The sequence below is a fragment of the Peromyscus leucopus genome, chromosome 3, assembly GCF_004664715.2.
Source record: "Peromyscus leucopus breed LL Stock chromosome 3, UCI_PerLeu_2.1, whole genome shotgun sequence".
In the NCBI taxonomy this organism is placed as follows: Eukaryota; Metazoa; Chordata; class Mammalia; order Rodentia; family Cricetidae; genus Peromyscus; species Peromyscus leucopus.
In genome coordinates, this window is record NC_051065.1 from 151,638,137 (window position 1) to 151,654,290 (window position 16,154).

Consider the following 16,154-nt stretch of genomic DNA (forward strand, 5'->3'; position numbering starts at 1 on the left):
TCATTATGGAGCAGATGTGATGGCTGTGGGCACGGGACTGTCCTCTGTATCTCATCTCTTCTGGAAAACCGAGGAAGAGTTGGGATGCTGCTATATTGGGTTCAGGCAGTTTGGGTGCGCAGCTCCAAGGCTGACACGCTCAAGGGAGGTTTTCATTTCAACTTCTCCCAGCTTGAGGGGCAATGTCAGGTTTCTATCTGCCCATTGAAGAAAATTGTTCCACACTTACTTTTTTGAGTGTCAGACAGGTAAAGATAGTCATGGCTTTGTTGTCTATTGGAGCTGAGAATCCTGATGCTTTGGTAGTTTTTTTTTTTTTTTTTTTTTTTTTCCAGGCAGTGGTTATGTTAAGATGGGAAAAGCGACCCATCTATCACATCCAGATCCCTTATTGGTTGCTCTCTTCTCCCTCTTAGAACCAAGTGCTTTCTTATCCCTTTCCCACTTCACATCTCAGTCTTCAGTGTGCCCTTCTCTGAGTGCCCAGGAGTACTGTCCAACATGGTCGTCTCCAGACTTGTGTTAGGTGGAAATTAACTGAAATGAACTTAAAATGTACTTCCTCAGTTGTACCAGAGACATTTCATGTGCTCCACAGACACATTTGACTGGTAGCCACCATATTGGATAGTTCAAAATGACATTCCATTTTCACTACTTTAAATGTTAGAATTGGGCCTGGGAATGGTGGCTCATGCCTGTAATCCCAGCATCTGAGTGGCTGGGGCTGGAGAATTGCCTTTAGTTTGAGACCAGATTGGGCTATACAGTGAGTTCCAGGCTCAGCCAGGACCATAGGGTGAGACTCTGTCTCAGAAAACAGAAAACAAAACCCCAAACCCAAACAACAGCATCAAAGCTGTACTGCATAGCATGTTGCTGTAAGATGACATATCTCGAGCTGCTGTGGCCATTTTAGGAAGAAAAGTACTTGATACAGGAATTGAAGGATTCGGAGTGAGCCTGAAGGACTGGGGTTGGGGGAGACAGCCTTAGAACGGACTTGCCAGAGTGATACCCAAGCAACAGTGTGGAGCAGGTCAAGGGAACTGCATTTGGTTAGGAAGCTGGGCAGTTACAGCCCCCGTGCCCCGCGAGGTTAGGAGGCTGTTGGCAGGACCCCAGAGCTCTGTACCCGTGAGCAGATCCCTCCTCACCAGCTCTGCTTTCCCTTTGGGTCTGGGTTGTTCAGTCTCCAAGCCACATTAGGAATTCTGGCTTCAGGGAGACCAAGCCTTGTCACAGCCCTAGGCCTCTGTACTCCAGGAAGGCAGTAGAAAAAGGTTGGAAGAGGAGCCAAGATAGCCTCTGCCTGTCACTCCATGCCACAGGGTGACCCTGAAGGCACACTGGATTCATCTGTGGATAAACCCCTCTGAGCTGGCGATGGACAGAATCAAGATCAGGAGACAGGGTCCTCTCGCTTTCTAGTCACCAGGTTTACACTGGTTCAAGGATGGCTCCTGTGCTTTTAGGGGAATATGGGGCCTTTGTCACCGTGGGGGACTGACGTATGTAAAATTTGGATTGATGGCTGCAAAGGTCTTGGGTGACTTCTGACACAAAAAGAAGGCCTTAGCTGTGTCCTCAGAGACTCGTGAGTGACCAAGACTCCAGTAGGGCATCAGTTTGCAGCCTTTTCCTTCCTGGGTGAACTGCCTTCTGATCTAGAAGTCACTAAGGTGTTCTTCAGGAGTCACCAGCTCTGTTTTCAGCAGAAAGCACATGACCACTGAAGGAGACAATGCTGTTGAAGCTCATATCTTTTCCATGTCGGTGGCTCATTGGGGATCCCTTTTTGTTGCCCAGGGATCTGGGCATCTTTACTCAAGGGTGGCATGGAGGAGGGAGGGGCGGGAATGCTGAAAGCTCCTGCTTGGGTTTTGCTTCCTTGGATTAGAGCTTTTATGGCAGAATTGGGTCAAGCCAGGTCTGGAGTATGGAAAGGAACCACTGAACCAAGATTAGAGGGAAGAACATTCTAAGTGCATGCAAATGCACTGTGGCAGACAAGAGCTGGGCATGTCTGAGGGATGAAAGGAGGTCAGTCTGTAGTAAGCTCAGGTACATTGGCCTGGGCCAGCATGCACAGGCTTCAAGAAACACAACAGAGAGTTTGGGTTGGAAAATGATTGGAGCAGGAGCCTGACAGGGCCTGATTTAGCATTTGTGTTTCCCGAGAGATCATTGTGACTAGTTATGAGTGAGGCTTGGGTTAGAGATGGGGAAGCCAGGAGTGAGAGAAATGTCAGGGATTCCTGCAGCATTTCTGGGCAGGAGATGGACGGTGGTGTGGACTGGAGTGGGACATAGGACGGTGGTGGCGTGGACTGGAGTGGGGGCATAGGACAGTGGCCTGGACTGGGACTGGAGTGGGGGCATAGGACAGTGGCATGGACTGGAGTGGGGGCATAGGACGGTGGCGTGGACTGGAGTGGGGGCATAGGACGGTGGCCTGGACTGGAGTGGGGGCATAGGACGGTGGCCTGGACTGGAGTGGGGGCATAGGACGGTGGTGTGGCCTGGACTGGAGTGGGGGGCATAGGACGGTGGTGTGGACTGGAGTGGGGGCATAGGACAGTGGTCTGGACTAGAGTGGGGGCATGGGACGGTGGTGTGGACTGGAGTGGGGGCATAGGACGGTGGTGTGGACTGGAGTGGGGGCATGGGACGGTGGTGTGGACTGGAGTGGGGGCATAGGATGGTGGTGTGGACTGGAGTGGGGGCATAGGATGGTGGTGTGACTGAGTGGGGCATAGGATGGTGTGGACTGGAGTGGGGGCATAGGATGGTGGTGTGGACGGTGGTGTGGACTGGAGTGGGGGCATAGGACGGTGGCGTGGACTGGAGTGGGGGCATAGGACGGTGGTGTGGACTGGAGTGGGGGCATAGGACGGTGGCGTGGACTGGAGTGGGGGCATGGGAAGTAGAGACCATTGGTCACTTCTCTTTCCTCAGAGCTCCTCCCCATCCATGGAGCAAATGGAAGGACTCAGTGCTCAAGGTGGAGATGGACAGACTCCATCACGTAACCTGTCATGTTTGCCTGTGGTCTATCTCCGTGTCAGTTAGCTTCCTGTCACTGTGAAACTACCGGAGGCCACAGCCGAGAGGGAGGAACGGCCTACTTTGACTCACGGGGTTAGAAGAGCCAGTCCACGGCCTGTTGGCTCAGGTCTGTGGGAAGGACTGCATCACGGGCAGGGAGTAGGGCTGGCACAGACCTTTTACCTCATGGTGGCTGGGGAGGAAAAGGACAGGAAGGGGTTATTACATTCCCTCAAGGACATATCCCCAGCGAGTCAAGTTCCTTTCATCAGATCCCACCTCTTGAAGGTTTTCCACCTTCATGTAATGAAGATGAAGCATTTGTTATAGTCACTAACAATAGATATTGAGCATCTTCTGGGATGAGGAATGAATTTTTTTTAAAAAAAAATAGCTCACTGTTTCACCCCTCAACATATTTCCAACTGGGGGGAAGTGAGGAAGCATGTGTCCATTCCCTGACTGGGACATCTCTCTAGGCCCTTGCAGATGGTATGAGGCTAAGGGGTCTGTGCTGGGGTCTTGCTATGTCCTTGTCCTTCTGAGAAGAGGCAGCACCTGCATGTAGTAGGCATGGATGCTGCTCTTTTCAAGGGAGCCCAGTCACTAGCAGTAATAATTTTTCTTATATCTGGAAGAGGTTGATGCTGTAGAGCTCTTACCTGTTTCCATGTGGTCTAGTCTGCTGAGATGCTATTCTGGGATTTTCTTGGGCACCAGAGTATCAGTGGGTATAGCCCAGTAAGGCTGGAGCCAGATCAGACTTAGCTGGTGGCATTGGTTCAGCTGGCAGCCAGGAAGAAAAGCTTTGAATCAGCCTTATAATTTGAAAATTGGTCTTTGTATTGGGTGGTGATTCTGTGCTAACAAAAACCATCAGAGAAACAATGTGGGCTGCCCTACCTTCATGGTATTACTCTGAATTCAGAATCCTTGCTACATATATGGAAGGTCCCCACTCCTGGGTGGTTGTACCTCTCATTGTCAGTGTCCTTGAGACACTCCTAGAACCTCAGGTCTGGATGGGAAAGTGTCTTGGAGAGGCCAAGGTCACAGTGACCTTAAAGTGGAGCACTCATGGAGACTGACCTTTAGAGTACACTTCTTCCTTTCCTGCATGTGGCCACTTATGATGGGAGTGTCTTTCATCACTCAAAGGCTATAGCAGTATTCTAGGATAGCTGTATTCTTGACCTATTGTTGACATCCCAACCCCCTTGAACTCTCAGGCCTCTGCTTTCTCCAGATGTATGTTCCAGAGGTATCCTGGTGTTCTGGAAATGGGTATATAAATAAAGAACCCCGTGGAGTGTGAGGGTGCCCAGGAGTCCATCCAAGAGGCTTGGGCATTGGTGGGCCCCCTGGTTTTCTCAGGAAGATCCTGCCTCTTGCTCGAGGTGCCCAGGACCTCTTGCTGGTTTTTACATGAGTGCTTTCCACCTTCTTCTTAAGAGTCATCCCAAAGCCCTCGCATTGCTTGGTTTGGGAAATGAGGCAACTGATAGGAGAGCAATGAGGGTGATCGACTTAGGGGCCATGGTGATGCATGAACATGAGTAGGGAATTGGGGTGCGCAAGGCTGGCAGTAGGGCAACATGGCTGCTTTTATAGATGTAGGGGAAGATAAATCCAGGAGCTAAAACAGCAACTACTAAATTTTATCAATGTCAAATAGAGTCTACAAAGTCAAAATTGCATGCCATAGACAGAACAAAGCAGGAGGGAATGAAGTTATGGCCCAGTTTGGCAAACCAAGATGGGGCACAGGGCCACTTTGGAACTGGTCACACCAGTGTAAAAAAAAGAAGCAGGGATATTTTCCACTCTCAGTCACCAGGGAGGTGCCCCGAGAAGCCACCACAGGTGGTAGTGTTGGAGATGCTGTTCATTAAATATAGATATTCACCACTTTCTCCTCAGCCCAGAAAGTACAGGAGGAGGTGTGTTTGTGTTCCCGTGCTTGTGTGCGTGCACACACGTGTGCGTGTGTATGGAGTGTTGAAAGATCTGAGGAGGGAGGAGTATAGTGAGGCAGTTCACCACGAGTTCTGAGTGCAGCAGAATCTTCCACTGCCTCATGTTGTGACCTTTAATGAGTCATGCGCTCCTTTGTTTTCTTGTGTGTTGAATGAAGACAGTTATGTTGCCGCTTAGGAGGGCAGCTCTGCTTCAGCTGCCTCGACTAATCCAAACCCATGCTCTCAGCTTTCTGCTCTGGGGTCTTAATAAGAAAACCCAAGTTCCCAGCCTTCATGGGGGCCTTCCTTACTTTATACTCGTTATCTATATATCGAGAACAGGTCAGGAAATGACAAGCTGTGACAGAGGAGGCTCTTCAGTCTGGGAAACATCTATTCTCCACAAGCCTGATATCCTGGTAAATATACTGTGCCCCAGGGGTGGAGCAGCTGCCTGGAGCCACTGGGCAGAGGAAGGGAAGAGAGTAAAGGGACTGTGTGGTGAGGTGAATATGCCAGGGAAGGGGTACAATGGAGGTACTTTACCAGGATCTGTGGGATAAAGCTAAAGTCTGATGCCACCGATATCAGACAACAGTTGGGCAGGTGGCTGATGACAGCTGGTACCAAAGAAGGCCTGATGTGCTTGCCTTGATATCCAGTGGGTGATAAGTAGATAGCATCTGTTCCTTTCTCACTCCTTATCCTCTGTCCACAGTAGGCAACGATAATCTATTATGATAAGCTTTCCCTCTTGTGCCCAGAAAAGTCTCCGAATCCTTCCATCAGCATTGTGGAATCTGATGTCAATCATTTGGCTTACAGCTGAAATTTATTGCCAGTGACTGTTGTTATGGGGAAGACTTCAGAACCCAGCAAGTGTGTTGCGCACTGTGCAAGTGTGTTGGTTGGTCTCTTTTGATTGCATGAGACAGATAGCTGACTCACCTTAACTGAGCAACAGCTAAATTACTAAAGTAACTTAATCATCGCAGTGGTAGGAGAAAGGGGCTTGGGAAGGCCCTTCCACCAAGGTCCCAATACCTCCCAATAGTGCCTCCCTAGGACCACATTGGGGTGGTCTTGGAGGGGAGCATTCAGTATCCAGATCACTTCACTGGAGGTGAACTTGCTTTAGCCTAACCCCCCACCACACGTTTATTTCTGCTGTTGGAGCTTGAGTAGGGGTTGAGACTCTTACACTCTTCAGGGAACTGTGCATTTGCGTCATCAGCTCCTGTGCTGGAATACCTGCTCATCCCTTACTTCTCCTTCTTCCTAGTTCCTGTATCTTACCCTCCTGTTCTCCTTTTCCTTCCTTCAGTAACCATTTCATCTAAAACCATTGATAAAGAAGTACTTTAGGGCCCGTATGTTGCATTAATCTCACCTTCCCCTGTACTTTTCTCACTATCTCAGTGCTATGAAAGCAATCGCACCTCTTACCCGCCTAAGTCAAGTCAGTGAGACCAGAGAGGAGAGCGACATGTCCAAGGTCATCCAGTTGAACTAGGTCAGCAAGGCCTAGAATAGATTTCCTGGCATACATATTAGTGTTCTTGTATGTTACCTCCCAAGTTCCTGCAACAGCTTGAAAAAAAAAAAAAAGATTTTTTTTGTTTGTTTTTCAAAAATTGTGTCTGGAATCCAAAGTGTGTCCCCAGTGCGCCTATTTTCACCACAGTAACTGTTGTCTTTTCTCCCTTCGCAGGTTCCAACTATGGGAGCCCACGCCCAGCTCATGCCAACATGAATGCCAATGCAGCAGCAGGGCTCGCCCCCGAGCACATCCCTACTCCAGGGGCAGCGCTGTCCTGGCAGGCAGCCATTGATGCCGCCCGGCAGGCCAAGCTCATGGGCAGTGCTGGCAACGCAACCATCTCTACCGTCAGTTCCACACAGCGGAAGCGGCAGCAGTATGGGAAACCCAAGAAGCAGGGTGGTACGACCGCCACACGGCCACCTCGTGCTCTGCTCTGCCTGACTCTGAAGAACCCCATCCGGAGGGCGTGCATAAGCATCGTTGAATGGAAATATCCTTTATGCTGGGGGCTGGCCAAGGTGTTCCTTGGACCTGCACCTAGGGGCTGGCCGGCCCTCTGGGGATACCAGGCGTAGACCTGTGCTGGTGATGAAAGTTAGAATTCTAGACCTTCCCACTAGGCTCTATGAGTCACTATCTCAGAGGACAAGGCCCCAGAATTTACTAGTATTACAAACATCCCTAAACAAAAAAATTCAAAATCTCAGTTCTTCTAAAATCTAAAACTTTTATAGTATCAGCACGAATGGGGAGTTGTCCGTTTGATCCATGTGACAGGTTGCAGTCAAAAAGCAGGCACAAAAAATTGTGTTGTCTATATGTATAAGGTGTATGTATATAGAACATAAATGAATTTCAAGTTCAGACTTGGGTCCCATCCCTAAGATTTCTCATTATGAATCTGAGCAGATTCCAAAAATCCAAACAAATCTTAAGTATGAAACACTTCCAGTCCCAAGTATTTGAGAGAAGGGATACTCGACTGTAGATGAATTTCTAAATAATCTACATTTTTATCTATATCATATCTATATCCTCTCTTGACTTTTCTTTTCAGAGTAGATTCAATAATCTACCCTCTTTTCTATCATTTCTATACTTGACCTGTCCCAAGTAACCTTAGAGAGACCCTGTGTATAATCAAGGTGGAATATGAACTTGTATCCGAGCTACCTGCTTATGTAGCTATCTGTTATTGTTGTATGCTGCTCCATAACTTTCTTTCCTGTAGCGTGGTGTTGTGGTAGCTCACAACCTGACCTCTTTCTAGTGTGAATGGGCCAGGAGATGCATGAGAACATAGTGGTTGGTGCTCTAGCTCTTGGCTTTGGGCTTAGCAGCAGGGGTTCTCAGCCTGGGCTATGCATTGGCAGCACCTGGGAAGGTTTATCAAATTCTAGATGCCACAGGTTCCACTAGTCCCCAGACATTCTGCAGAGTGCTCCAGGCACGGCTATGGTACAGCCAAAGTTGAAAGCATCATCTATAGTAATATGTATCTACTTCGAACACACAGACAGGAGTAGAGGGATGTTTAGAAAATATGTCTTTAAAAGGCTGGGCTGTCACCATGGACACAAGTCTTAATGTCTGAGCACTAAGTTACACTGGAAAATACCTCAAAGCTCAGCCCTGATTACCACCAGGGGTGGAATAAGCCACATGGAACTCTCCAGGTCACATGACTAGGAATAGACAGTATTAAAACCCTGAGACTTAGTGCTGGGTATTTTTTAAAAACTCAGATTCAAATTTGAGTTTAAAAAGTTGAATTAAAAATTTTTTTAACTCAAATTTTTTTCAAGCTGGATGGAGTGTTCAGTTTCATTTGTGAGTTTCTAGGGAAAGATTTAAAGACCTTTGGTAGTGATTGGAAGGTAAAAGAAGATGACCCAGGGTGAAAACAAGGTTCTGTGGAGCAAACAGAACTCCTTGGAATATTTGAATTCCTTTTCCAAAAGTAACTGTAACAGGATGCAGTTTCTGAACGAGGGCTGCTCCCAAATTGTCCAGTCTGCTAAGCCACATGTAGTCCATGAATGGGTAAGAAGCTGGACTTGGTCAGCCCATCAGGCTGCCTTCAGAGCCATGGAGCAAGAGAACTGAGACCCTGTAGATAACCACTATGAAAGGGAGAGCAGGGAGACCCTGAGATTCAAGAAACTTCCCCTAATTCATAGAGCAGGTGGTGACACAGTTTGTTTTCAATCCAGATTCTCCACATTCAAATGCATACTTTTCCTAAACTCGCAGTACTACAGTACTAAATAGTGTGGCCAAGGACTAGGCAAGACTGGAGAGTAACCAAGTGATACTAGATAGTTACTAGGTGGGACCAGATAGTGATTTATCAGGTCAGACTAGATAGTTGCTTGGTGGTACTAGATAGTAAATTACTAGGTGGGACTAGATAGTAACTAGGCGGGAATACGTAGTTACTAGGTAGAAATGGTTACTAGATGGAAGCAGTTACTGGGTGGGAATTGATAGCAATCGACTTGATACTCAGGAAAGTGCATTCCATTGTAGGTCTACAGGGGACCTGAGTCTGCAGCCCTTACTGGATGATTAGTGTAGCTGACCCTCCCGTGAGAAGGTGCTTTCCCACCTGGGGAGAGGCAGAGAATGCGGCACGTGGTATTAGCCATGTGAAAGTTCCAGACTGCCTAGAACAGATATGGAGCGAGCCTCATGTACTCAACAACTCTTGACGAGGTGGGGCCTGGTGCTGTCATCGAGGGTGGTACGAGCGCATCAGGCTTTCTGGGTGCTACTCTGCATCTCAGCCGCAGCTCTCCCCATCTGCCTGTTTGTCTTCTTGACATATAGTCTCCTCCAGCGTCAGCCTGGAGCTTTAGTGTGTGGGGATGGGTAGGTTGCTTGTGTGTATGTGTGCGTGTAGCAGGGCATGTAGGGGCAGCACTTGAGACGCTTCAAGCTTGACTCCCTGACCTGTAGAGGCAGTGGGGACATCTGGCGAGTGGATATTCATGGGGCCTGGCTCAGCTACCTTCCGGTCCCCTTCCTGATAGGGCACCAGACAATGAGAATGGAACCTTGCAGTCTAGGCTGTCACCGCCCCGGGGAGGCTGGGGCATGGTTAGGAAGAGGGGACGAAGCAGGAGGGCTAGGAGAGCTAGCTTTCTGAAATGCCCTCAGGGCCACCTCAGGCAGATCAGCACAAAGTGGTCTCCAAACTGACTCAGCAACCTACTTTCTGGGTCTGGGTCCTGTTCTGGCTGCTAACTTGATGACGCCAGGCACACCACAACCTTTGTAAGCTTCAGTGTCCTCCATTAGCAGTAGAGATTGCTGGCTCCTTCCAGGTGCTTGGCGCCTGGGGGGTGGGGCAGTCATCACAGAGCTTGACAGGAAGGCTCTGGAGAAATGCTAGATCCTGTCCTTGCTGTCACCTCCCTGACACTAGCTCCTGACTCTGTTGCTGTTGAATCCTGGCCATCTCAGGGTAGCAGGTCATAAAGGGTGAACCTAGTGGTATGACTGGACTCTGAGGCTGGCCTTGCTCCTTGCCTTCTGGGGGATCTTGGGCCGGTGTGATGATGGTCATGTCTGTAAAGGAGAGATTGGTCAGGCCCTCCTCACAGGTCATCTTGTGATACCAAGACACGTGTGGATGAAGGCACATCTTACAAGGCATCCTCAGCTCTGCCATGCGGCTGCTGGGGATCTGTCATGAAAGCAGTCATCCCCCTGCCTGCAGAACTCTGCCCTTGCCTAGCAAGCTTGTGAATCCAAGCTTGAATGCTTGAGGAGAGCACTGGACATGGCGGCGGAAATCTGGTTCCAGTGCTGTATGGACCACTCACCTGTGACATAGTTCTTAGCTTTTCTGGGCCTCAGAGGTTTGGAACAGGTAATCTCCAGGGCCTCTTCTTGGTTCAAAGTTTGTTATTTCTGTAAGAGTTTAGTTGGTTCCTCTACCCTACAGTTTTCATCCATTCCCTTTCTCTTGTTAGGGCCTGTGCCCGTTAGTTTTTGGTCTACTTGGCACAAGTCCAGGTCATCTGGGAAAAGGGAACTAAGAAAATACTTCCATCAGATTGACCTGTAGGCAAGTTTGTGAAGCGTTTTCCTGATTAATGATTGATGTAGGAGGGCGCAGCTCACGGTGGGCAGTGCCACCCCTGGGCAGGTGGTCCTAGATTGTATAAGAAAGCTGGTGGAGCAAGCCTTGAGGAACAAGCCAATAATCAGCATCCTCTGTGTTCCTTCAGTTCCTGCCTCTGGGTTCCTGGTTTGAGTTCCTGCCCTGACTTCCCTTCGTGATAGACCACAGGCTATCTATAAGCTGTAATATACCCTTTCCTCCCCAAGTTGTTTTTGGTCATAGAGTTTTGTCATTAAATAGGAAGCTACTTAGAAGAGGCTCTGTGAAAGAGGCTAGGAACACAACACAACACAATTTGTTGTGGGGACACAAATTGGGACTTCCTGTAAAGACTCCCTTTCTTGCTTCCAGTGGTGGGTGTGGCGTGGTCTCAGTAGAAGAGTACTATCACGTTAGCTTGCTGCTCACTGCGTCCTGCCCTGGTGTTTCCATGAGAGCATCAGACTATGCTGTTATTAGTGAGTGGGCCCTGGGTTGATGCTCTATAGCCCAGGCCATCACTACTTGCAGTAAGAGGACCAGTTAGTTGAGCCTTGTACACTAAAGCCAGTGTGTCCCATGTCCTGTGCGGAGCTAAGCAGGCAAGGGGAGACAGTCCCTACCTCTGACCCACAGTGCACATACTGCCTGGCTTTGGGGAGTCCTAAGCCCAAGGGAGGTAGAGCACTTTCAACTCTTCTTCCAAAAACTGAAAAGCAAAATCTGTCGATTTCCATGAAGGGCCGTTTTGTTTAAAACCCCACCCCACTGCTCTCCCTTACCATGTGTGCTTGGGTCCATCGGTGACAGTGCATGAACGAACTGTCATGGAATAGGGGCCCTATGGGGAATCTTTCCTGGGGCAGAAAGGGCACTTTACCCTAAGCCCACATGAAGAAAATGAAATCAAATGTAATCTAAATAAATAAAAGAGGGGAAGAAGTATTTAGAAATCTGTGTTTACTCTGGCACGCGACTGGCCTCCACTGCTCTTGACATATTAGGAAAAAATTTTGGCTGGGGTCCACTAGAAGCACTTAAAAGGCATATGTTTCTCTTCAGAATACAAGGGGCTTGGAATGCATTGTTTAAACAGAATTCTTACGAATCTTTGATTCATTAAAAAAAATACATAGATATATGTTTGTTTCACTTGTGTTAACAATGGCATTGATTTCCTTAACTCCTTTCTCAGACCATTTGAAATAATTATTTTACTGACTATTTTTGCCAATTGTGTGGCCTTAGCGATCTATATTCCCTTCCCAGAAGATGACTCCAACGCCACCAACTCCAACCTGGTAAGTCTGGAGCCTCTGCGTTTCTTACTGCTTGTGAAGCAACCGAACTTAGACCATGTGGATTCTGAGTGCAAGGTGGGAGAGAAGTGAGATGTATGTTTGATGGTGCCGACATTCAACACAGCTCGGATTTTTTGGGACATTTTGCTTTTTATTCCAATCAGTACCTGCCTTATCACACTCCACTTGTGGAAAGAATATTCCAGTCAGGTGGCGGTGAGCTGTGTGCGTGTATGGGTGTGAGAGTAGTAGGTCTCGTGTGTTACAAATATACTGCTAAAGTCTTGAGTGCGGGTGTTGGAGGCGGCATTCTTTGATCATCAGTTGTGAGTATTTTGAGTGCCACTGTTCCATTGTTAGGCTTTGCTTGTGTGATCATAGCATCCTGCATGATTGCATGATAAATAATTTCTAGGAAGCTTTTAGCAAAGTTTTCTCTTGTGGCCAAGAGGTATCATTGAGTTAAAATGGCTTTATTTTCTTGGGAAAGGCGGCTTTCCACTTGGATTGCCCAGAGGCCAATGCTGGCAATTTGGGGTTAGTATTTGTCCATGGAAAAAGTGGAGAGCGTGTTTACTTTTGGCTGAGTGTGAAGTCATTGCAAATGCAAAGGCCTTTGCTGGTCTGGGCATCTGAGGCAAGCTCTGGAATGCACTTGGCAGAGCGGGGGCTGCCTGGAGAGCTCCAGCAAAGGCCTGCAGAGAAATCTCGACTTTCTCCTAGCCTTGCCAAGACATTGGTAGTCCATGTGATTTTCCCAAAGCATGTTTGGTCACCAGACCCACCATCTTCCCTGGCACTGGTGCCCTCTATTAGATGAGAGTGGACTCTTGCATGAAGTGGATTTAGGAGAAACAAGAATGTATGGGATTCTCTTCCCTGTAGTTGTGGCTGCTGATGTTGTCAAGGGGGATCCCTTTTCTCTCAGCATCTTTAACATCTCCAAAGAGATTAAATCTCTCAACTTGTGGGTTCACATATACCTTGCATATCAGATATTTACATTATGATTCCTAACAGTAGCAAATCTACAGTTACGATATAGCAATGAAATAATTTTTGCTTGGGGGGTCACCACAACATGAGAAACTGTATCAAGGGGTCACAGCATTAAGAGGGTTGAGAACCGCTATATGAGATGCACATTTTAGAGTGCTCTCCAGTTTCCTCAGTTTTTGCGATTAGCTACAGACCTGTACTGGGGACGATGTTCTGTATATGTGTGTGTGGGTTGGGGTCCTTCTGTGTTTCCTGGCTAGTACAGGGGTCACGTACTGGGGATAGCTTCCCAAGGTCCCATAGACAGGCACCAAGTACTGAATGTTGGCAGGGCTAGGGGTCAGTAGGCAGAAAGTGTTTGCCGGAGTCCATGCAGCCAATGGAGGTATGACCTTGTTTTTTAAAATAAAGAAATCTTTCCCATGCCAAGATAGTATGAGCTAAGGTATCATCCCAAAGCAGGAACGTCTTCCATTGACTCTAGCTCTTTGAAGTGTTTGCCTCTCTCTTCTGCTGTCCTTCCTTGGAGCTCTTGTCCCATCATTTAACCTGGAGGAACTTCAAAAGCAGCTCTGGTTAGAGACAGAATTCCTATCCTTTCTCAGGCCAGTGCGTCCTTGGCTGGCCAAGGCCCTCAGCCTCTCTCTGTGTGGAACGGAGGCCTGGTAGGTGATCACAAGGAGTCAGTGTTGAACTTGCTCTTGGGGTGGCTAGACGCAGGAGACGCTGGAGGGGTGGCAGTTTGTTTCCAACCACAACAGAATGAAGAAATGTTTCTAAAACTAGAACTTACCAAAAAAAAAAAAAAAAATCAAGTTGGATACTCAGTGATGGGTAGATTTTATGGCAAGTAAATGATTCTTTGAGATGGCTATGCCTCTAACCCCCGTTCTCTGTCCTGGAGATGGGGGCATGTAACCAACTGGATGGTGGGGGAGGTGGGAACCAAGGATGGATTTGAGGACCCTACAGACCAAACAGCCAAGCCCCACCCCACATGTGGGGAGGAGTGCTCTGCTGTGGAGATCACCCTGGGAGTGCTGTGGCCTCTGCTCTTCCCCCTCTAACACGTCTTACCTTGACAAAGTCTTCACCGCTCTTTCCCCTCAGGGCTTTTGGCTTATTTTCCTCCATATACAGGAACACCACCAGTGACTGATCCTAGGCCTCTCATTTTCTTTTTCTCTCTCTTTCCTTGATCTCATCTCTGCCTCCTCACACAGATGGGAAACCTTTTCCTGAGGAAGTGACTCCTGGGACTTGCTTCTCCAGCTCTAGACCCTTCTGCACCTGGGTAGTACTTCCTGCAGCGGAGGCCCATGAGCATGCATCTCCTCCTATGCCTGCCTGTCTGGAGATTTTGATTGTGCATAGACCATGTTGAGCCCCTTCCCATTCTCAGTCATTTGTTTAAATTATCTGTGCCTTTGTTTCTTCATCTGTTAAGTGGGAACAATAGCCACAGGAGTATCTGCCTCATAGGTTTGGGGTGAGTGTTGAATGAGTCAGATTGGAGCAGTTCTTAGGAGAGCGCTGTAGGAAGGGATAAAGATGGGGCATTGCCAACTCTGGGGGTTGTTACTGTTGCTGTTATTGTCGCTGTCCTACGCATCCTCCCCAGGTCAACACTGCCTTTTCCCTAGACTTTCATGGCCACTTTTCTCTGGCATTCTCTCTCCGGGCTCTTCTTTCAGAGGTACATCTTGGGCTTATGTAGTCATTTAGTAAACATTCACACCAGGAGTCAATGAAGCATTTGGGATACCTTAAGAGACAGAACCTGTGACTAATAGGGAAAGTGATACATAGTTAGATGTCTGCACAGCAAAAAGTCTTATGAGAGGTGATTTCAAGGTCAAAATAGGTATTTGGAGCTGAGGCCCATACTTTTCAGGGTGCAGTACTGGTTTTGAGTGAATGGGAAGAGCCAGGTGACAGGAGGTTTAGCTTATGGACCTAACTGCAGGCAATGAGGAGTCCCCTGAGTCTTTGAGAATGGGAGAGATTCCTGCAGAATGAGTGAGGTGGTTTAGATTGTGCTTAGTGCATACGAAGAGAGAATGAAATGCTGCAAGGTCCAGTGGACAGTAACAGCAGGCCCAGAGATGGGGTGGTGGAATTAGGGACAAACTGTTATGACCACCTGCATTCTGGTCTTGGGATGTTGATATGTATGCCCTGTGTTATAATCTAAAAGGATTTTGGGAGGGTCACATGTAAGGTACATGGGAGACTGGCCTAGTGAGGATCTGTGGAACATGTGAATGGAGATACTTGTGGGTGATGGGAGGACTGGGAACTCTAGCTCATGATGAGGAGGGAGATGAGGGGGAGGGGAGAAGAGGGAGAGGAAGGGTTCACAGGACAGAGAGCACCAGAAACAGAAGATCACTTTGGATTGTGAGCACTGCTGTTTGCAGAGTAGTGGAGAGAAGGACCCCTGGAAAGTGAAGTCCCTCACTACAAGTGGAGCCTTGTAGGCAAAGGAGACTGGGAATTAAAAAGTATCCAGTAGGGATTGGTTGGTGGCCAGGCTTGTCATTATAGCAATCAGAGTCTGGTGACAAGAAGACGGTGCTGACTGAGATGCTGAGGTGAACTTAACCTACAAGGAGAAGGGGATGTTAGTCTGAGTGTGCGCTTCACCTGTCTTGACACAGTGGATTTATCACAACTGCTCACTGAGGCTCTCTGGCCAAAATAGTCCCCTGACAAAATTGCTCATTGCCCCTGGAATGAAGATTGAGAATTCCCCCAGCAGCTTAATACCTTCTTTATTTATCTTAGTAAGGAATTGCCATTTCAGGGTCCTGATTTGAGCACAGCAGAGAAGAGACAGAGATGTGTCTGAAGCCGTGGTTCTCAAACTCTCTGGCTTGAGAATTGTATGGCACCTGACAGGATACATGTTCCCGGCCCTACCCTGGTCCTGAGTCTGGAGTGGGGCCCATGTAGTCTGTATTTTTAGCTGTTTCCCTTCTTGCTTCTGAAGCAAGGGGGGGGGGCATGCACTGCTCTTGTGAAAAGCGATCTAGAATGTTCTCTATTGTATGAGTGACTCCACCTTCAGCTCCCTACACAGTCGGTTTCTGTCTACCCACAGCTCTCTCTAGGCTCCAAACAGAAAGATGACACATGTCAACTGCCTGAGCTTTCCCACTCTGCTGGGTGCAAGAGCGATTTATTTAGCAAAGCAT

The 16,154-nt window shown here is 48.1% G+C and overlaps 1 protein-coding gene across 20 annotated transcripts in view; it reads left to right on the forward strand.

The window, feature by feature from the left end:
* Cacna1c (calcium voltage-gated channel subunit alpha1 C) overlaps window positions 1–16,154 on the forward strand; it is a 659,151-nt gene that overhangs the window by 147,376 nt on the left and 495,621 nt on the right. For all 20 annotated transcript variants that reach the window (XM_037204209.1, XM_037204213.1, XM_037204211.1 and 17 more), the window contains exons 2-3: window positions 6,718–7,039; window positions 11,853–11,958. In XM_037204209.1, coding sequence (XP_037060104.1) covers window positions 6,718–7,039; window positions 11,853–11,958 — 428 coding nt within the window. The remainder of the gene's footprint in view (window positions 1–6,717; window positions 7,040–11,852; window positions 11,959–16,154) is intronic.